This window comes from Aphanomyces invadans, assembly GCF_000520115.1.
Source record: "Aphanomyces invadans strain NJM9701 unplaced genomic scaffold supercont1.22, whole genome shotgun sequence".
In the NCBI taxonomy this organism is placed as follows: domain Eukaryota; phylum Oomycota; class Saprolegniomycetes; order Saprolegniales; family Verrucalvaceae; genus Aphanomyces; species Aphanomyces invadans.
In genome coordinates, this window is record NW_008580167.1 from 103,211 (window position 1) to 123,124 (window position 19,914).

General features: G+C 54.2%; 4 protein-coding genes across 6 annotated transcripts; 2 read left to right on the forward strand and 2 right to left on the reverse strand.

Moving 5' to 3' along the window:
• The first annotated feature begins 1,212 nt into the window (after positions 1-1,212).
• On the forward strand, positions 1,213-5,607 carry H310_09621 (hypothetical protein). Of its 3 annotated transcripts, XM_008875743.1 has the most exons (11): positions 1,213-1,830; positions 1,880-1,992; positions 2,121-2,454; positions 3,219-3,481; positions 3,528-3,694; positions 3,972-4,220; positions 4,283-4,473; positions 4,564-4,635; positions 4,742-4,851; positions 4,907-5,104; positions 5,161-5,607. In XM_008875743.1, exons 1-11 carry the CDS (start codon positions 1,246-1,248, stop codon positions 5,483-5,485), a joined length of 2,607 nt encoding a protein of 868 aa, XP_008873965.1. In that variant the 5' UTR covers positions 1,213-1,245; the 3' UTR covers positions 5,486-5,607. The 3 variants fall into 3 exon arrangements, with proteins under 3 accessions (XP_008873965.1, XP_008873964.1, XP_008873966.1); XM_008875742.1 differs by having other exon boundaries at positions 1,213-1,992; XM_008875744.1 differs by having other exon boundaries at positions 4,907-5,607.
• Positions 5,608-5,904: 297 nt separating this feature from the next.
• H310_09622 (hypothetical protein) lies at positions 5,905-7,257 on the reverse strand. The gene is made up of 4 exons (XM_008875745.1): positions 6,910-7,257; positions 6,630-6,851; positions 6,466-6,585; positions 5,905-6,393 (listed from the first exon to the last, which is right to left on the reverse strand). Exons 1-4 carry the CDS (start codon positions 7,249-7,251, stop codon positions 5,929-5,931), a joined length of 1,149 nt encoding a protein of 382 aa, XP_008873967.1. The 5' UTR covers positions 7,252-7,257; the 3' UTR covers positions 5,905-5,928.
• Positions 7,258-7,463: 206 nt separating this feature from the next.
• On the forward strand, positions 7,464-9,442 carry H310_09623 (hypothetical protein). The gene is made up of 7 exons (XM_008875746.1): positions 7,464-7,568; positions 7,620-7,791; positions 7,841-7,977; positions 8,070-8,146; positions 8,205-8,316; positions 8,380-8,478; positions 8,588-9,442. The coding sequence occupies exons 1-7, from the start codon at positions 7,476-7,478 to the stop codon at positions 8,885-8,887; spliced, it is 990 nt and encodes a 329-aa protein (XP_008873968.1). The 5' UTR covers positions 7,464-7,475; the 3' UTR covers positions 8,888-9,442.
• Positions 9,443-16,748: 7,306 nt separating this feature from the next.
• H310_09624 (hypothetical protein) lies at positions 16,749-19,015 on the reverse strand. Its single transcript, XM_008875747.1, has 8 exons — positions 18,765-19,015; positions 18,661-18,708; positions 18,358-18,614; positions 17,928-18,286; positions 17,607-17,683; positions 17,446-17,505; positions 17,083-17,365; positions 16,749-17,027 (listed from the first exon to the last, which is right to left on the reverse strand). Exons 1-8 carry the CDS (start codon positions 18,912-18,914, stop codon positions 16,780-16,782), a joined length of 1,482 nt encoding a protein of 493 aa, XP_008873969.1. The 5' UTR covers positions 18,915-19,015; the 3' UTR covers positions 16,749-16,779.
• Positions 19,016-19,914: the final 899 nt, after the last annotated feature.

Sequence of the window (19,914 nt, forward strand, 5' to 3'; positions counted from 1 at the left end):
GTGCCATCCAACCGACGAAAAGTGGGCCGTGTCGACTACGATGGTCTCGCAGCCCTCGTTGACCGCAAGCGATGTACCGACGTGAACGACGCGCAGATCGACAGGAGTCGTTCGTGCAATGAATTCTGTCCGCCATGCGATCGCACCCACCCCCCATGACGAAGGCAGCTCCGCAAGGCATCAAGTGACGCGATCGACTAGTCGCAGCTCTGCCTCGACTTTGTGATTCAAGGTAGTGTGATGATGGCCTTTGTTTCAACGAGCCATGCTCTGGGCATTTTCAAAGGGGCTTTGACCCAACCGTGTGCGGCTGCCGTCGCGTTGGACGATGCAACGGAATGAATGCAACATCCATCCATTGCTGACGTTTCTCGAACGCGTGGGAAACGATACGGCAGCGCCTCTACAATATGTCTTCCTCTTTACGTCATCAACATCCCCGCGACGCAGCGCCCTGGCAAAACGAACGATTCGTTCCAACGAGGTGGTACCCGTTGCGGATAAAGGGAGCGTCGTCCAGCAGCGTGCGGGCACGAGAGATGCTGCTGGGGCGATCGCGCAAGCACATAGATGCGACGACATCGGTCTCAACGATCCTGGTTACCATGAACCAAGTCCGCAGGGGGGGGACCTTCGTGCCGCGACGGAGCCATTGCATTCGTTCCATGGTGTGTGTGGGTGGCGGCATCCACACACATAAAAAGATCGCACGAAATGTCTACATCTCTGCTTGGCGTCTCCGCCGCCCCTCCAGTCGTTGTCGTGTGGAGATGGCGGCGTGTGGGCCATGGCTCCAAATCAAGGAGCATCGCGGTCACACCGTCGCAGGCCGCTCAACCCAGGGAGCTCCTTGTAGCGTGGGAAGGCTCGCGCACCCGCAGCGCTTGCACGATGCAAGGCGAGTTACTGTACGCGGGACTTGTCCATGAGCAGGGCAGGCGATGTAATGACGTTTGCGATGCCACTCCCAGTTTGAGCGGCATCAAACCTTTGAAAACAAATATCGACAAGCGATTTCAAACGCTGCAAACACGGGGTTTTTGTATACCGCGGGCAACGCACGACCTCTAAGATTGAATACGTACGTAAAATCCGCGGCGTCGATTTGTATCTATCCCGACGTGGAGAGAAATATAAACATTGCATTTGGAATTTGTATGCACATCAAAAAATATATATATATATATTTATATTACTGTACGTTGCCCACCACAACGCCACAGCACAATTCCACCGCGCCAAGCCATGGACGACGATCGCGGCACGCATCTCCGCGGACGACGAGGAGTCCCCGAAGAGGGCGACGACTCTGGCGCGTTGCCGTGGACGCCCAGGTCACACGTGTCCGAGGCCACGCCGTTGCTGCCTCCACATTTGCAAATCGAGGTGTCGAACTCGGTCAAGGAGAACCAGGACAAGTGGAAGCATCTCATGGAGATCGACGCGTCCGACAACACGGCGCAACAAATGGCCGACGACAACGACGAAGCGATTGAAATACTCAAGTTCATGGACGACAAAGAGTTTCCGCGCACGCAACACGACCTGTCCCGGAGTCTGTCGCTGTCGTACGTGTTGTACTCGCCCGTCACACACGACTCGAAAGCGACGTGGACCGAAGTCGACAAGTACATGGTTGCCGCCGCCTTCATCGAGGACGGCATCCACGGCCGCAAGATTGGTTACCGCATCGACGCGCAAGCACTTCGCATGGTCCGGTGGTTTCACTCGACGTGGTATCAGTACCTGTTCAATTTCGTCGGGATCGGGTGCTGCGCGCTCGCATTTGTCGAGACGACCTCGTCCAGTGGGTGGACGACGTGGCTTCTGGTGCGTGCGTCGACGGTGGCTCGACGACGATCAAGATAAACATGTGTAGATGGAACTCGTCTGTTTGGCTGGGTTCTCCATGGACGTATATTGCCTCTATGCCATGAGCTCGGACAAGACCAAGGCCAATTTCCGGAAGCGTGAGCCGTGGGCTACGTTGCGGTACGACGGCGTGCCACGTTTTGCTCCGTTGATTACATGGATGCGGTTGTGTTCACGTGGGGTGCTGCGATGTTTTGCTAAGATCGTGGCACGCACCCACGGGTACATGCTGAATATTCTCCATGTAGATTTGTGCTCCTGGCGCTTACGTTTGCCGACATCGCGTTGTACTTGGCGGGAATTTCCGTCGGCCAGCCGCGGTACACGCGCATGTTTAGACCGTTTATGGTGATTGCCCGCCGTCGGAATATCCGCATTGTGTTTGCGAGCTTCCTGCGCGCCCTCAACGACGTCGCGGTCATCCTCGCCCTGACGCTGTGTGTCGTGCTCTTCTTTGGGCTCATGGGCTTCCTCCTCTTCGCCGACTCGAGCGTGATCCTCAACGTCCCGTATTTCGCGACCCTCGGTGACTCGTTGTACAACATGCTCCTGATCCAGTCCTGTCTGCCTGTCATGATGTCGGTACGGCTCGTTCGAATGCTTTTGTCGGTTGGTGGGTTGTCGTCGGTCGTGCGCTTGCATCGGACAACGTACGGGGTGATGACGATGGTTGCGTCGAGTGTGAATTTGCATCGGGTGGCGCCGAGAAATGGTAGCATCGTTCGGAGATCGTACGTCGAGTGTGGTCGTTGAGTTGCGGCGATATGTCTGGTGAATGTGCTCGTGGTGCCGTGCATGTGCAGGTTGATGTTTCGATCGCGTGTTATTCTTCGCTCCAGGATGCATTTGATGTCTCAATGACCACGGCGTGGAGCGGTGCTGGCATGGGCTGTAAACACGTAGTTGCTGCCATCGCCGTCTTGCACAAAAAAAGAAATCGTCGATCGTGGGGTCGTTGGTGAAATGCACGTCCGTGGTTTATGAAAGGGGCGATCCATCGCTCCGAGCAAACCGGCCGTTGCGTCTGCGTGGATGGGTCTGCCGAAGTGGGCACGTTTGGCATGCACAGCAGTGGGTGCGCACGGATGGTGCCGCGGCTGTTTGTGGGTGACGTGGTCGATGGGATGTGTTTGTGATTGTGTCGAGTGGAATGAATGGACATGGCGAGGGATGCTGGTGGGTCGACGTTGCTGACTCGGCGTGCTCGTTGCGGTTTGACATTGTCCAAACGAGTGCTTGACTTTCCGAGGCACTCGAGTTGATTTTACCACGTGTCGAGTGATGGTGCTTGAACGCTTCGTCCGTCGGCGTACTCACGTGGCCGACCTGCTTTGTGGTTGTTGTAGGTGATGCTGCCGTACTACATTCGATCGCAGTGGAGCGCGTTGTACTTTGTCGTGTTTGTGTTGTTCACCAACTTTTTCTTGGTCAAACTCACGATCGCCGTGTCGTACCGTCGTTACAAGCGCAACACGGAAAAGATGTTGTACAAGCGTTTGCAAAAGCGCAAGATCGCGCTCAACAAAGCGTTCGACTTGCTCTCGGACGACCTGTTGGACGATGCCATCCAGCGCACAGTCACACTCGACGCGTGGCTGGCCGTGTGTCGGTACGCCGTCCCTCGACACACACGAAAAAGAACATTGTCGTGACAGGTACTTGAAGCCAACTTGGACGGCCGAGGAAGCCAAGGTCGTGTTTTACTCGTCCGACATGAATCAAACCAACGAAGTCAACTTGACTCAGTTTATCCAACTCAGCTCGGTGCTTGTGAACGCGACGGTCACGCGGCGCCAACGGCGGCAGTCGTTGTTCATACAAGGTGAGGTGTCGTGCGGTGGTCGGCGAATGTCGACAAGCACTTGCACGATGGATGGAGGACAGTCTCGTACTCGGAGACCGCGTTCGTCGTTGTTTATGCGCATTTGTTGTGCGGGCTGGATTGTGTTTGGGATCGTGTGTGTGGCGATCGAATGAACCGACAACATTTTTGTGGGTGCAGTTTCATGGGCGAGGGCAGCAAGGTTTCGATGCGCCATCTATCGTCCCTCGAATGCAAAGTTTTCTTTTTTCACGTGGTAATATGCCATGAGAAATAGGCATGAAGAAGTGGCAAAACAAAACGCGCAACGTCTTGCTGGCCCAGACAACCGTGTGGGGGTACCCCGTGATCTACATGGAAGTGTTTGTGGGGTTTTTGATCTGCTTGTCCGTCGTGCAAGCCACCCAAGTCAACAACTATGCGCTGACGAATTCGCTCAACCATACGTGGCGCCTGGTCGGGATGGGACTTCTCTCGCTGTTCACGGTGGAAATTGCGCTCAAACTCTTTGCATTTGGGTCGGTGGGTACGTCATCGATGACGTTTTTCCGATGCCGCTCATTTTTCGTTGAATCGATTCATGGGTAGAATTTTTCAACCGACCTTTTTGCAAGTTTGACATTGTCGTGGCCACCGTCGGGTGGCTCTTTTACGCCATGACGTCGCTCATCCCGGCGTTCCCGGTCGTGTTTTATGACCTGGCGCTCGCGATTCGGTCCTTGCGTGTCCTCAAGGTCTTGAATTTGATTCCTCCCTTTCACAACATTCTCTGGACAATGGTACGAATACATAATTCATGCACACCCTTTGTCGCATGTTGGTATCGTGGTGTGAACCCTGCGGGATTTTCATCGCTGGCTGTGCTGTAGAACCGCATCATTCCCCTCATCGGGCAGCTTTTTTTGGTGATCCTGAGCGTCGTGTATGTTTTCGCCATCCTGGTACGTCGCGGTCGACCTGTTCTTGCGCGCGCAAACACAGTCATGTGAAAAATTTGCATCGGTTATGCTTTCCAACCTCGTTGAATTGAACCCTTTCTTGATGAAGGCGCAAGCCAATTACGGCCAACTCCTCGCTCGTTTCCCCGAATCGTTAAAAGACAACGCGTCGACGTGGTACATTCACAAGGAGGAGTTCCGCCTGGACACGTTTGAAAAGTACGTACCAAGTGTCGTGCGCTCGAAGCGATCGTTGCCTGACGGTGTTTTGCAGCTGCTTGGTGACACTGTTTGAAGAAGCGACGCTGGCGGGGTGGAATAGCATCATGGACGCACTCTTCGTCGTCACGGAGAGCCCCAACACACTCGTGTTCTTTTTCACGTTTCGCATCACGATCAGCAACATTTTGCTGCCGATTTTTGTGGGTTTTCTCGTTGAGAGCTTTAGCTCCAACCAAAAACCTGCTGAACTGTACGCGACGTCCCAACGATGTAAAAAATGGAGTCTCATGTCGTGGAGTTTTCCAGGGAAGAAGTTGCGAACGAGAAGACGCTGACGGTGGTCCCGGGCACGATGCCGCCGTCATCGAATGACCCAGGCGCAGAAATCATGCCCCCCAAGCGCGTCAAGTACAAAATGAGCTTCCAGCGACGCACGTCGGACGTCCAAAGTGCCATGTTTGACTTTTCCAGCAACAAAATCCAAGTTGACCAGTACGAGCGCAAAGTGAAAGAACTCAACTTGATCGTTCACGCCAAGAATCAAGAACTTGCAGCACTACGGGCGCAGTTGGACCTCTTGCAAACCCAAACCAAGGCCGAGGACGTTGAATCATCGTCCGAGGCATTGTAATCTATTCATGTCGCCACGATGCTTCTACGAAGCACATGGAAAATTGGTCCATGCAGGTTAAAAATACGAAAGTTTAGCACTGAATGCGACCTGCGACAGCGCGGTTGTGCGTTGGTTTTTTCATGTGGATTGAGTGAGACTAGGTCATGCAGCTTTAATCGTGGTAGTTCAGTGTCGTGAGAGGGGGTTGCGAGTGCAAGAGCTGGGAAGAAGTCCTTGTCTTGTTCGGAAGACGACATGTCGGCGAAAAGTCGGACTTTCAACGTAGTCCACGGGACTAAAAAATCCGACTCGCTGTCGTATCCCATGCCGCAAGGATCCCTAAACAGCATCGTGGCCCTCGCGCTTGTTAGCATCAAACTGCAATCGTCGTTCGCGCTATGTAAATAAAATCAGAGTGGCAGCAGCGACAACATAAAGCAACAACTGGACCAACTTGTATTTCAGGTCAAGAAGTGGACACCGCGGAATACACTTCGCCATCGATCTCGGTACACGAGCATACTGGTCGCTTGATCTGACCGCATGTGTTGGTTGTACAGTCTGCATTTGAGGTCTTCCACACAGTACTCTTTCACATGGTGGGGGCGCGTGGTCAGGAGGGTCTCAACTCGCGGCGTGAGCCCGACCTTGTCGAGCAAAACGTCCACTGGCTCGGGAATACTACTCTGAAACAGGTACAGCGACTGAATGATCGTCGTGGTCGGCCCGACTTGGTGGAACAGGACCAGCACGATGCGGTTGTGTGGCTGCGACACGCGATGGACCGGCCACTCCCCTTCATCTTCGTCCGTGACTGCTTGGATAAAGCACAGGAGACGATTCGCATCCAACTGAATTTTTGCCGATATCGCATACCCTTGCACAGTTTCGTTCAAAAACACGCCTGGAGCAGCTTCGTCCACCCGCTACAAGAGTTTATCGCTGTGATATTCATGGAACCTGGAACGCAAACACATTTCGCGCACGCGCCGTCGTACCGTTGTGGCGATTTGCAGGTGATCGGAGGTGTTCTCGTACCAGAACTTCATGAAGTCGTTGCCCATGCGGTCATCGATGTCGCTGATGGACGCATGCACGACGAATTCGGCTTGGCGCACCTGGAAATGGAATCACGACGGGTGGCCCAGACGTAGGGGTGTACCATGGATTGAAACCCTTCTTTGTAAGTGAACATGCACTCGTTCAATGGCTCCTTGTTTGTCGATCCGCGCGAGAATCCGTAGAGATGGAAGAGCCGTTCGTGGTTGTGTTGCACATGATCCACCATCCAGAGCATGCCATGATGCCGTGATTCAGGGTGACGAGTCAATGAAGTGTGGCGCCAAGAGGATGGTTCCATCGGATTGTCCGGCAGTGTTCGAATCTACATTATAATCACGAACAAAGCACAGAATGGGACGAAGCGCTGTCGATGAAAATACCTGAGACGGAAGGAACCGTGAGAGAACCCATCGATGGAACGCTTGCACGAGCGATTCGTGGCGTCGCACTTGCTTGACCAGTTCACGATGTTGGGCGAGCACTTCTACCTTGTCCTCACACAGAGCTTGCGCGACGTCTTTCCATGGCAGCTTCCCGCCGTCCTGCTGCTTTTGTTTTCGAAGTTGCTGGAGCTCTGCTTGCAGCTGAGCGTGCGTCTCCCGCAATCCCTCCTTCATTTCCTTCTTCAGAGCGCGGTACGCACGTAGTCTGGCCTTCTGCTCCCGTTTCGGCACCGCCGTCGGCGACGCGGACTCTGTTCCGCTCGCGCTCGTCATTTTCATTCCGCGAATTTCGTTGCTGGTCAAAGGTCCAATTCAATGTCGGGTTTAAGAAGTAAAGATCGAGCCAACTTGAGAACATTATGTCCGTTTCAAGTTACATGTATCCGGATATTTCTATTCACGGATTGGTCGAAATGTGGATATTACACCCTCTCATTGGTCACCTTTTTATCCAATCCACTCGAGTCAGGTGAAGGTACCGTTCAGTTGGGAAAAGCTGCAAGATGGAAGATGCGCATGAGCACCTGGCCCGCGCTCGTCGAGAGCGCGACCAGCTCCAGGTCCAAATCGACAAATTGCCTGATGGTATCGTCAAGGTAGAGATTTTCATTTGATTGACCTCAACAACGTCAAATGTCCTTGTCCAGACGCACATGTTGGGGGCACTGGCAGCCTTGGACGCTGAGCTCTCGTCCGTTGCCCCGAGCGCGAGCAACGATGAAGACGCACTGGTTTTCCGCATGAAGAACCATGCGGTGATGGTCAAACAACCTCAGGATGCCTTGGTGGCGATGGTGCACTTCATGATGCAAGAATCGGGTGCGCACTCCCGTCTAAGGCAAATTCTGACAACCCCGTGCGGATGCAGGTTTTGTCCATACCGCCAACACGGGAAACGACACGTCGCTGTTTCTTCCCCCGCATTGGGACAAGAATTCCGACCAAGGTATCTTTGTGTTTGAGTACACCCACCCGAACAGCGCAGCGACAAAGTATACGCTTAAGGTAAGCGTGCAGAGTGTGAAGATGGGATGAGAGACTTGATCTCCTGGTGTCCACAAGCCTCGTGCTCAACTTCCATGTGCTGCACAATCTAGGCCCTCTATGTCGGCCGTCGCACCTTGGCTATTCATATCGCAGCAAACGACGACGTGGTGCATTCTCTCGAACTCGAGTACGAAACCTGCATCTGCGTGGGTAAACTCCAAACGGACTGACGCGCTCGGACGTAGCGCATCCATGTACGTTCGAGACACAACGTCCTCGCTGGCAGGAGATGCTGTGCAGCAATCGGGGCAATTGCGACGACTCTGGTCCACGTTTAGCTCTGCCTTTCGGCCGTCAGTACGTCGGATTTTTCGCGAGGCTTTGATTGTTGCGATGAACATGTATTTACTACGACACTAGGCGCCTTCTGGCGACGCAGGCACACATGTTCCGAGTGGTCCACACCCCGGCTCCCTTCGGCTGGATCGTCCTGCGCCTGCCCCACCACTCTACCCCAACGTACGGACTGTTGAATGGTCTCCGTTCGACTTGGATGCATATTTGTCGTGGCTTTGGTGGACCTGAACGTGAACTCACTTGATGTTTGCATGACCCTGTTGACCTTTAGGTTGGTGGTGGCGATGCGTTTCCTGAGTTTTTGGGCCCACCGCCGCATCCCAACCTTGGCCGCCGTGATCCTGGCATGCAAGTTGGCCCGGACCATCCCTTGTTTAGTGGACGGTTAGGAGGCAGTCCATTTGGACCGGTGCCAGGGGCCCGATTCGACCCCTACGGCCCAGTGGGGCCTTCCAACTTGTTCCGCCCTCAGCCTGGCCGCGAACCCCGTGGCCCCCCATTGTTTGGAGGACCAGACAACGACCACCTTCCGATGCCTGGCTTTCCACGCCACGATGACATGTTTTCGTAACGCAGCTCCGTCGGTTGATTCATTGCCAAGACGTGCGTTGGAGAAGAGAGTCGTTCGTTAAGATTGCATGGGGCGTTTGATCAACTCCCTGCTCTAGTGTGTTCATTTCGATGCTACGGTCCATGCATCGTGGCGCGGGCATGGCCGGGTTTTCTTGAAAACTCGATTTTTTTTTGTTGGTGCCGGGCGAGTGTCACAAGCTTCCAGTTGGATTTTTCTCCGACACGACGCTGCTGACTGCGGGATGGAGACCATCTCGTGGCAGCCGGGGACACCGATGGCTTTGCCAAACCCGTCGCCGTGCTCTCGACAAAGGAAGACGCAGGCAAGGGTTGAAGGCATCATCGCTCGGCTTGCCAAACAAGCAGCTACTTTGAAGTTCGTCTCATGTCTTTGTGCCGTCCTGGCTGCTCAAACGGTTGGAAGAATTGCTTTGCCGACGGGGGTTTGGAAGCGAGGTGGACGACGACGCAGTTGATTTGCGAGTCGTTTTTGCAAGCGGCCCAACGAAACACATGTAGCGCAAACACTACAACTCGATGGCTTAACGAGTCACGGTGGTTATCATGATTCCCTCGCAGAACTTGGTCGCCCCAATCTTGAGCTAGCTTGCGCTGGCATGCTACCACCCAAGTGGAGCTGGGACACACTTGACGTGGAAAATCGTACGCTTCCATCACGCTGGCCCATCGTCAACAACGCGCGAGCGGTTTAGAAACGCTTGGACCACACGCTCGAGGCAAGTCGTCAAGGGGACGCCCGTTGTTCGATCGTCGGTTCGACCCCTGGTCCAAGTCGCTGACCGGTTGAATCCTGGTGGATTCACCCAAAGCGCGCGCCATTCTGGTCCAGCGGCTTGCATTCAAGCATGTCCGCGATGGGCCATGCTCGCCTCGGTTCATCCACTCGGCGACAACAGCCGCAAGACGCTCTCGACAAAGTCTGGGGAGATGCCATTTCGTGGCATCCACTCGGGATCGTGGCATGGCAGCACCGCATCCACGCAACGAATGAAACGTTGTGAAAACGACAACTCGCGATCGCACATGCGCCCGTCGTCTTCCGCGAGTGCGTCCCCCGATGGACACAAAGTCGGCGTGCGCAATGTGTGCTCTCGGCTTTCGTTCATGCTTGCCAAGCCACGCGTTCCTTGGAACGCCATGATACGTCTGGCGCGGTGACCTGTATTCACACGCGTGTTGTTTGCCATGCCGTTTGAGAAAACAGAAACGTGTGTGCTGGCTAACGGACGCAAGTTGGCATTCTGCATGCGCCACACTCGAAAGGACCGACTGCCCAGCCGCTTTATGCCCGCTTGGTCCCTCGGCAAGACACAAGGGAAAGCGCCATTTCATATCCCTAGAGCCGTGCCATCCTCTACCGCGACTCGTTATGTTCGCGACGCATCATTGCAGCGAGTTCGTGGTGGTGGTGCATGGAGGGGAGACGGATGTCTCGATGCACGTCCTATTCCTGCCTGGTTTGCAGCGTTGTTACAGCGCTGCCTCGGCAATCGCCCAACGCGTCGCGGCAATCCCTTGCACACTCCAGTGGTTTGACGTCTCGGGCTGTGCGGTCCAATACTCGGGGCTCGGTAAAAAATCTGGCGATGGAGGTTCACCGGGCAGCTCGTCCGACAAGTGTGCAGTATGGCCTTGCGCCGCCCCTCATGCGACACCCGCACGAACAACGATTTCGTCCGGCACACCGCCCACCATGACGGCGATGCTGTCGCCAGCCAAATGGATTTTGTCGTCGTGGACCAGCCAACGTTTTTTATGTCGTAGCACGACGAGCACGAGCACACGTGCGACGATGTCCAACTCGATTGACATGTGGATGTCGTCGATGTGTCGGCACCCCTCGATGCGCATGTTTGCTCGGGACTGATGCAGTAACCCGTGCAGTCGCACCGAAATCTTCTCGGCTTCTCCTCCATCGGCGGCGGCGGCGTGATATCATATGGAAGATGCCTCCCGACCTTCACCCACCATCCTCCACGTCAAAGACGCTGACGACTCTTGGAAAATTGTTCAGGGCTCTGTCCATGCCCAGCCATACACTTTGTCGGAGCCGTCACAGGAACGGTGCGCCTGGCAGCAGCGACGGACATGGCGGCATGACGTCGTGGGCATCATGCCATGCCAAGGTCGAAACGTGCGTGTCCTGGAGTGGCCACACAAGTCTCTGAAATCCCACGAACGCGATGCGCGTGTCGTCAGCACGTGCGTCCCAACAGCGACATGAAAGGGGGCGATGGGACCCTCTGCTGTGCGACTCCCATCCTACCGACGGCCCCTTCGTCGCTCAGACTACTTCAACGGATTCGTACCATGACAAATTCGTCACGTGGTTCAAGTGTCTTCTTGTCCGAAATGTTCGTAATCAACGATTAAATTATTTGATTCGATCCAGAAACAACTTGGTATTTGTATGTCACTCCAGAAACGAATCAAGGAGGCCAAAAATAACACGTCTATTGCCTCATCCCTTGTTCTTGGGAAATTCGCTTGTGACTTGTGTTCTCCAAGTCACAGGTCCCATGGACCAAACACTCTCGTAGGTATTGGGACTCTATGTTGAAGGCCGTTGATGTCGGATATCGTCGCATGCTATTTCATGTGAGGGAGCTTATACTCCTTGCCACCGTGTAGTAGTTGGATGGATTTTCTCGATCGCCTTTGTAATGCATGCGGTTTTTTGCAAGCCATGCATGGAACAGCGTTTCCACCGCATCGGTCCTCGATTGTTCGAGTGCACTTTGGATACGGCGACTGTGAATTGAGTGCAAGAATCGTCACTCAAAGCACGCACCAGGGATTAGCGCTCTTTGCATCTGCCTGGGGCACCGGCCGTACATCATATGTGCATTCAATATTCCCCAAAATCGGTTACCTGTAGAACACAATGCTCGTCAAAGTGAATAAAGTATAAAAGTATACAAGTATTTCCCTTGTCGGTGGTGGGACAATGTGGTCCGCTTGGGACAAACGCCCCACACATGTTCGACCCAGTGTCTCATCGACGCGAATTCAAGACGAAACTACCCAATCAACGAAGAGAACTCTTGCGATGTCACATCTCGCCTCTCGATGTGGTACAACTTGCTGCGACAAATTTGGAAAAATTCCACTTATCGTACGTACCCTTCAACTATTTCGGACCACAGTAGCGAGGTCGTGTGCTAAACAAACGTGGGTGGGGGGGGGAAGCGCACGTCGTCAACGTTTTGGCATAGGTCCAGGCGACATGGCCAGTAGGTGGCATCGTACCAAAACCAGCGGCGGCCCATGTCCTGTGGGATGTTCGTGCTGGTGGTGCATACGTTTTTGCTGGCGGCCTTTCCATGGCAGCGCATGGTGTGCCAGCGTCCTCTGTTTGTTGCGCCTCCGCATGCACACTCTTCCCTTGGATACTTCATCAAGTTCTAGTCATGTTCGATGTGATGCGAGGTGGGCGACCGAATCGGGCGACAACCATGATTGGTTGCTAGTGTAAAATGGCCGCGATTCCATGCTTTTCATCGACGGGGGTGTTGCCGAGCGCACTGCTCAACTTACTTTGGACGACTCAACCCCAAACACGATGCTCCCCCCCTGTGAAACCCTTGCAGGCGGCCCCAAGTTGTGCTGCTTTCATTTGTGCTTCCGTGAAGCCATGCCCCACAGTATCAAGTGCTCCAAGCACCGTAGGAAGAGCATCTGCGCTCGCCATGCGTGTACCAAACAAGCCTATCAGAACAAGCTGTGCGTCGGCCACGGCGGAAGACTTCGCCCTTGCGTCGTGCAGGGCTGCAATAAAAACGTACGGGTCAGCTCGTATTGTCACCACCATGCCCAGAACATTCCTGCTATCCAGTGCAGCCGTGATGGATGCCTGAGCATGGCACGAGGGCGGCCCTATTGCCTTCGACACTCGAAATCGATGACGACGACCACAGGACACATGTCACCCTCCGCCCCCTGCGCTTCGAACGAGCCGTTCGAGTATTGCTTCGATGCGACCCACGGTTCGGACTCGAGCGATGTCGACCTGCCTCTCGATAAACTCCCAGATAGTTGTCAAGTCGTATCCACGATCCTCGACTCGACGGATTACACTACGCTCTTGGCCATTCTATCTCTGGACGATGAGGTGGAATCCGGCGATGGCGCTGTGCACTTCGCCTCGTGCACCGGTATCCCCCCGTCGTGAAGACGTGATTCGCATGGGAGCCTCCATGTGCATGTTATTTGGCCATGCCTTCATTCGTACACTGCAACTCGAGGCAACCTCGGTTGAAAATAAATATTTTGTGACCTCCCCATGCACGCAATAGACTACCACACAGATCACCAGCACGAACGATGTGGTCGAGACAGGCACATCAAAACAGCGAGAACGTTCTCGTATGCAAGTGCTGCAGGTTTTCGCTGCCCAAGGTGTCAACCCAGATGGACTGCCCCATCTACAGCTGCCCAAGGTGTAAACAACCCCGATGGACTGCCCCATCTACTCGTTCGAATCCAGGCACACAATGTGGACTCTAAGCTTCTTCAGGCGATTCAACCTCTCTCGGCGGGTCAAAATCGAAACCCACGTCTCCACTGGACACGGGCGTGTCCTGTGCGAATGGAGTCCACGAGAAGAATGCATGGATATATCCTTGAAAGTGCCAACCGACCAGCAACAGAATGTCACTCGGTCGGCGTTTTGCATCGGACCACAACGCGTCGATGCCGTCGCAACGGGGGCGAAAGACAGACCGCCCATTCAACATGCACACCGTGATCTTTCAACGTGAAAACTCTAGAGGCTCCAGGTGGGGGGGGGGTTAATGTCAAAGGTTGCCCTGGGTGGCATGTGACGACCCTAGAAATCCGACCAACACATGACGGAGAGCCTCCAGGCTTTTTGCCTGACCCCATGTGGTGCAGACTGTAACCCACTTGGTCATGTCTCGCTCGTCGTCGTCGGCGCGATTATCGTGCGCCACGTAAAGAGTTGCGAGCACGACGGGGGATGTCCCCCGTAGTACTTGACAAATTTGTGGTCAAGCACTCTCCGAATCGATCCGTACTGCGCTTTCATTGGTCAAAAGCTTTGGATTTTGACTCCAATCCATGTACATGAAAAATCATACCCGACCATAGTACTACTAGCACATGGCATCCTTGGGAACGCATATCTGGAAATATCATCCGTCACACGAGGATGTATGAGCACGCGACGGAAAATTCCCCATGGCATGTGGCAATAGTTCGCTTGATAACAGCGCAAGCGTCTTCTCCGATGCAGACACCCCTGGCTGTTCACGGTGCCGCTTGTACCCGAGCTTGCTCAGTTGTCCGACCGACATCACGTTGTCGAGTCCAATCCTAGTTTTTTAATTGTCTTAGTGTATGTATTCCGTATTCTCTTTGATTATTCTGCTGTATGGTTGTCACCGACAACGTTGACTAGTACTACTAATACGTATCATCGGAACGAACGAACTAAACTAGTACTAGCATGTGCAATGATTGTGTATTTGTGAATAGTGTATATACCTATTTAGCGTGATCCACACTATATGTAGGTTGTGGGATTTTGCCAAGCGTCTTTGACGGTCGCTGTGACTACTAGTATCTGCCTGCGACTTACAGCCCACTGTATCGTCTCCTATCGCCCACCACGCTCTCGCTCCGTTTGTTCGACCCTCGAGTTCGCCTGTCTTGACAAAGCGTATATTCCAAAATAGTGTAATTCACACTATTCATTGGGATCCGCCGTCGAGGGGTTTCGAAATTAGTGTGTTTCACACTAGTTACACCCTCCAGGGGTCCATGCAGGTTTTTGTTGTCATGGCACGATGGGCATGTCAGAAATTCCGACGATCGATGCCTGCATGCTGCCACCACCACGGTACATTTGCAGCGGTCGGCGAACCAAGGCAATGTTGCGTTGGCGCTAGGTATCCTGTCGAACCTAGCTTGAGTCATCGTGAGAAAGACGTGACGAAGATGCGAGACTCGCCAGCAGGGTTGGAATCGATTTGGAACAGATTTCTCTCGTGCACACGTTCATTTCACGCCATCGTATGGGGGTGTATGGGCTCGTACTATTCCTCGGGAACTGGTCGGACTGCCTCGTGCGCTTCGAGATCGTTCCGACCTTTCAACGACTACACGACTGAATCGTTGGGCATTGTGCCACCACCGTTCTCGGACACGCGCGCTGTTTGGGAGGGATCGATGTGTCCATGGGGCGGTTTGTTGGAATCACACACTTTCCTGCCTGTGGCATGTTGCGCCACCGAGAAGGGAATGGACCTGCTTTCGCTTGTTTGGTTGGGGACCAAGCACCGATTGCTGCCAGAAGAAACGACGGCGAAGAAACATGATAAACCAAGATATGCTGCGATTTCGTACGGCGCGAACGCTTTTACACTCCTGTCGGTGGTGGCGATGTGTTGACCATAACCAAGGACGATGCATCGACAGTAGGGCGGCGGCAGATCTCGTGGGAATCAAGCACACCAAGTCACTGGCACGCAACCAACCCAAGGACGTGCGTCTCGAAACCACGTATCGAAGCGGTCCCTCTTTGGCAGGATGCCCCCCTCTCGTGGTGTAGAGCACGAGCCTGTGTGTCCCAGACAAAGGCGTGCGCTGTTTGTTCTAGTCTTGGAAACGAATGGAGCGTCACTATTTCTCGATTCACGTTGCCATGACCGAGCTTCTCGCCCTTGTAGCCTTGGACACCGTCGCCCACATACGAAATCGTCAACGGTAGCCCCCATCTCATGTCGGGCCGGTGCGAGACCACCAACCAGCACCACCAAGTAAGGTGCAGCGTTGGTTGCCCTCTCGTCGGGCGAAAAGGACAGCAAGGGCATAAAAAGGCATCATGCGCATGGGGGGACCTCGAGTCGAACACGCCCGAGGGCAACCTTGCCGTGTTGGACAGGCAGCGTCTTCCCCCCTCCCGGTCAAGATCCACTGGAAGCAGGATGTCGTCCCCCGTGCCGTGGTTGCGCTCGATTCGGGCAAACGACCCTTTTCCTTGAGGACGCAAATCTGCGTCGTCGGTCGAAATTTCGTTAAAAGCGTTGAAAGCCACGTATCTGTCGAATCGTCGTCGCATCTGTGCGCGGAAGACCCAAGCAACGATCGCGCTTCACGATTGCGGCAGTCGATGGAACGAGTCCATGAACGGCGAGGACTTCCTCGTGGGGATCTCCATCGCGGGGACCGATTGTGTTGTTTTACCCTGGCCCCCCTGAGCTGTACGCGCGCATCCCGTCATCCCGCAATGTCATCGATTTGTACCCTTCCTCCGACCCCCAGTCCACTACCACAATGCCGTCGTGCTCGAGTCGGTCCACCTCATTCACCAGGTGAAAGCATCGGTGCATCGTCAAGATATTGACAACATCGACCTCCTTGCGACATGATGAGAGCTACTCCGTCAAAAATGGACCCGATGAGCGAGACAACACATGCATGATCGATCGCGGCGATTGCCCCAACCACAATCTTGACGAATCCAGGTGGAGTGCAACAGAATTCGACGTGGGATCGAATCGAAGAAGCGGCATGCCAGACACATCATGAGCGGCGGCATTGGCGCCGCGCGAAAGGAGAAACTTGACGGCTTGAAGATGCCCTGCTTCCACACCAATTTTCAGTGAGTCGGCGCCCTTACCTGCGTTGGCGCGTCAACGTTGGCGCCGAGCGCCTGCACCACAGCCAAGTTTCCGAAAATGAATAGCGATCCTGCTCTGGTCAATTGTGGCACCGGGCAACACACGCACCTCCGGCGCCAGTCGGCCGAATGGACATTGGTTCTTTGGTCCAAAGCATGCCGGACGAGATCAACGAATGCGTTGATAAGACGATAGTGGCAAACGTGTCATGGCAACGTGTTGGTCGTTAATTGGCATAAAAGTTGGACCAAATCGTGACGCCGGTGCTGACGATGCCAATGATGGCCGACCCGATGAAGAGGACCAACGGGCCAAGCTTGGCCCGGCTGCAGATTGGACCGGGCTCCAATTTCAAGACGAAAGCAGCCGGGAAACAAAAGCACACGACGCTCGAGCACGTGCCGCCAATGATGCCGAAAATGACGTTGATGTTGGGGCAAAAAATCGCCAACACGAGCGACGTTATCACCAAGCCTGGCCACGCACGGTCATCACCACGTCCTAAAAAAACACAAAATATCCCAAGTACCTGTCGACACAACCACGTGACGAACCAACGACTCTTTTGCTTGAGCAAAAAACATCATGTCGATGCTAAACCGGCACGGGAAAATGTTCATCGGATATGCGACCGCGACCGTAAACGTGATCGCTGCTCGCGCAAATGCAATCAGGACGTCCGACATGGGAAAGCTCAGCAAAATGTTGCCTTTCACGACGGGGTCGGCCAACGAGTGGCCAAACGCAACGTACGCCACCAAACCAATGACAACGTAAATCGACAGCGATGCGTACGCGGCTCGGTCGACAACCTACTCGAAAACAAATGCGCGCTTTTCAAAAAACGAGGCCATCCAGTGACAAATCACGACCACGTGCTTGCACGACGTACCTTGGACATGCGACGAATGCAAGGGCGTTGCAATTCCGTAAAAATGGAAAACACATTTGGCTATTGCGCCACAGATTCGCGAAAATGTGAGAGACGGGTAGAGAAAAATTAACGACTCGGACACTCCACACAGTTTGGAGCGTTCAAAGCGCCGACCGTACCTGGTTGGTGAAGGCAAACATGACAATCGGAACTGACAGCATAAAGTCCGGACCGTGGGATACATTCATGCCCCAATCTACGTCAGGTTGTGAGTAGGCGACAATGGAACGAGGAGCGTGTGTGGCACGTGGGCGAAAAAAATTCCAAACGATTCGGCTCGGAATCCAATCGTGGCATGCACAAAATGCACACCGATTTTACGCTCGCCGCCACAGAGTCAACGAAAATGCAAAAAGCATGGGGTGTTCAGAGTCGAGAGAATGGAGGGGGACATCGACAAGCCTCGTTTGGCACAAAATTCATGGAGAGAAGGATCGTACCGAGCGATGGTGATACGCCGTCTTGGTGGATGTGCATGCCGGAACGAATCGCAACGGCAACGACGAGGAAAATGATGGAAAAGACACCGAGCATGGACGAGAACTGGAGCGACGTCATGTCTCGCAACAGCGACAGCGGCCACATGATGGTGGCGCAGAACAACGACATAAGGAACCAACGGGTGCTCCAGATGCTGTCGGGCCCGAAAACGAGCAAACCCAACGGCGTAATCAAGTCCCCGAGCGTCACAAGGTACGCCACCGCAATGCCAAAGCTGAACACCATGATGCACACCTCGACAAACAATTCGGCGCGCTTGCCAAAGCAGTACATCGCCAGATCTTCATACGACTTGAGTCTATTCCAGTGTCATGTAAGCAGACTCGGGTGGATGATGTGGATAGATGGATGTATGGTGATGATGCATACTTGGTGATGTCCCCCGCGCGCATGAGAAGACTGATCGAGTAAATCGTCAGAAACGCCGCGAGGAAGAGCTGTGCCAAGGCAAACCCGACTCCCGACACGGCGACAGCGTACGGGAGACTGAGTGCGCCGGCTCCCAACGTCGCTCCCATCAAGTTGAAGATGGAACCACGGATAGATCCCGGTGGTGGGATAAACATCGACGACGACGAGCCGTCTTGATGATGCGGGAACGAGCTTGCTTCGGCCTCGCCATGGGTCTACATCATGCGATCAGGTACAACCTTCGTGGCGAAGCGACCGTACTGTGGCGCGATCCATCTTGCGTGGCGTCGTGACAAAGTTCACCATGCGCTTCACATGCATGTGAGACCAGCGGATTTGCACGCTTGGACAATCGTGTGTTGTACCTGAAAGATCAACGGGACGTAGCCGAGCTTGCGCGTGTATGCATCGCGCGTGTTGGCCGGGGAGCCATACGGCGGCGCGACCTTGACATTCGCTCCCAGCGGCAGCAACGGCTCTCGGACATCTCCACCCGCGCGGGACTTGTTGCTCATCTCGTTCTGGTGGGAAATCAACGAGTTGTTGGACGTACCTCTCGAGTGCTTGGGAATCGAACTTTATCGGACTGCACGAAAATGTCCATACCATCGGTGGGAGCAAAAGCGTATTTAACTGGCGTCATACAAACATGAAGTGAATAGACCCCGAACTTCAGCGAGACGTTGAACTTGTCAAGTGTCGCCAGCGTTTTTTGTTGTGGCGAGAAAAGTTGCTGAAAATATCTTTGGCGGCGCGTCCCGCAGCGACCGCCGTGGCGATGAGAATGATTGCATTCCAGCGGCATCAGTCGCGTTTGCTTGGACGTGCGGCTCTGTAAAGCGGTGGGAGCAGGGCGACCTGTGCCGTGTGGACCAAGGACGGCGGTAAACCATAGTCGTTGAGACGAGATAGGTCGGGAGAATATATTTGGGAGAATTGCCAGCTTTCGACGCGCGATTGTCTCGACGCCGCCGCGCCAACTACCGTACTCACACGTGAGTTCAGATGTGCTCCGCGCAAGCACCACCAACCGTGGGGTCGAGTGGTTGTGGATGCATTCGTGTGGCTTGGACCGCCCCGACGAATCGATCAAAGCGTGGTGGGGGACATCACGATCACGGGAACGTCGCGACATGTGTCGCGTGTGATGTAGGCTTAAGGTCTACTAAGCATGCGCACTTGACGGGAGTGAATACTAACTAGTGTTAGCCTCCTGCGGGCCCAAGCCCGGGATCAAGCAAGCGACGCATCGTGTCTCCGATGGAGACCGCCATCGAGAGCGGTCAGCTCTGGCGTGTCGTATCTGGATTCATTCTATTCTTCTGGGTGTGCCCTTCGGCCATCCCTAACCCCAACTGCTCTCTGTCTGATTGGCTATATCTTTTGATGATGATCTGTGATTGGTGGATATGTAGGACAGTTGGTGGTGGTGACAGTTCCTTTCATTCTCACTTTAGCCGTTAAGCCCTCGAGCGTCCTAGACAAGGACCGAGGTGTGCTGTAACAGAGCTTGCG

What these genes read in the sequence shown, in the direction of transcription:
- H310_09624 (XM_008875747.1), bottom strand. Translation starts at nt 18,914, where the DNA reads ATGAGCAACAAGTCCCGCGCGGGTGGAGATGTCCGAGAGCCGTTGCTG. An exon ending in CGCGCGGGGGACATCACCAA is followed by an intron (nt 18,287 to 18,357) that starts GTATGCATCATC and finishes ACACTGGAATAG; the next exon opens with ACTCAAGTCGTATGAAGATC. An exon ending in TGTTTGCCTTCACCAACCAG is followed by an intron (nt 17,506 to 17,606) that starts GTACGGTCGGCG and finishes GTGGCGCAATAG; the next exon opens with CCAAATGTGTTTTCCATTTT.
- H310_09622 (XM_008875745.1), bottom strand. Translation starts at nt 7,251, where the DNA reads ATGAAAATGACGAGCGCGAGCGGAACAGAGTCCGCGTCGCCGACGGCG. An exon ending in AAGAAGGGTTTCAATCCATG is followed by an intron (nt 6,586 to 6,629) that starts GTACACCCCTAC and finishes TTCCATTTCCAG; the next exon opens with GTGCGCCAAGCCGAATTCGT. An exon ending in ACCTGCAAATCGCCACAACG is followed by an intron (nt 6,394 to 6,465) that starts GTACGACGGCGC and finishes AAACTCTTGTAG; the next exon opens with CGGGTGGACGAAGCTGCTCC.
- H310_09621 (XM_008875743.1), top strand. Translation starts at nt 1,246, where the DNA reads ATGGACGACGATCGCGGCACGCATCTCCGCGGACGACGAGGAGTCCCC. An exon ending in ACAACATTCTCTGGACAATG is followed by an intron (nt 4,474 to 4,563) that starts GTACGAATACAT and finishes GCTGTGCTGTAG; the next exon opens with AACCGCATCATTCCCCTCAT. An exon ending in TGTATGTTTTCGCCATCCTG is followed by an intron (nt 4,636 to 4,741) that starts GTACGTCGCGGT and finishes TTCTTGATGAAG; the next exon opens with GCGCAAGCCAATTACGGCCA.
- H310_09623 (XM_008875746.1), top strand. Translation starts at nt 7,476, where the DNA reads ATGGAAGATGCGCATGAGCACCTGGCCCGCGCTCGTCGAGAGCGCGAC. An exon ending in TGCCTGATGGTATCGTCAAG is followed by an intron (nt 7,569 to 7,619) that starts GTAGAGATTTTC and finishes GTCCTTGTCCAG; the next exon opens with ACGCACATGTTGGGGGCACT. An exon ending in CGACAAAGTATACGCTTAAG is followed by an intron (nt 7,978 to 8,069) that starts GTAAGCGTGCAG and finishes TGCACAATCTAG; the next exon opens with GCCCTCTATGTCGGCCGTCG.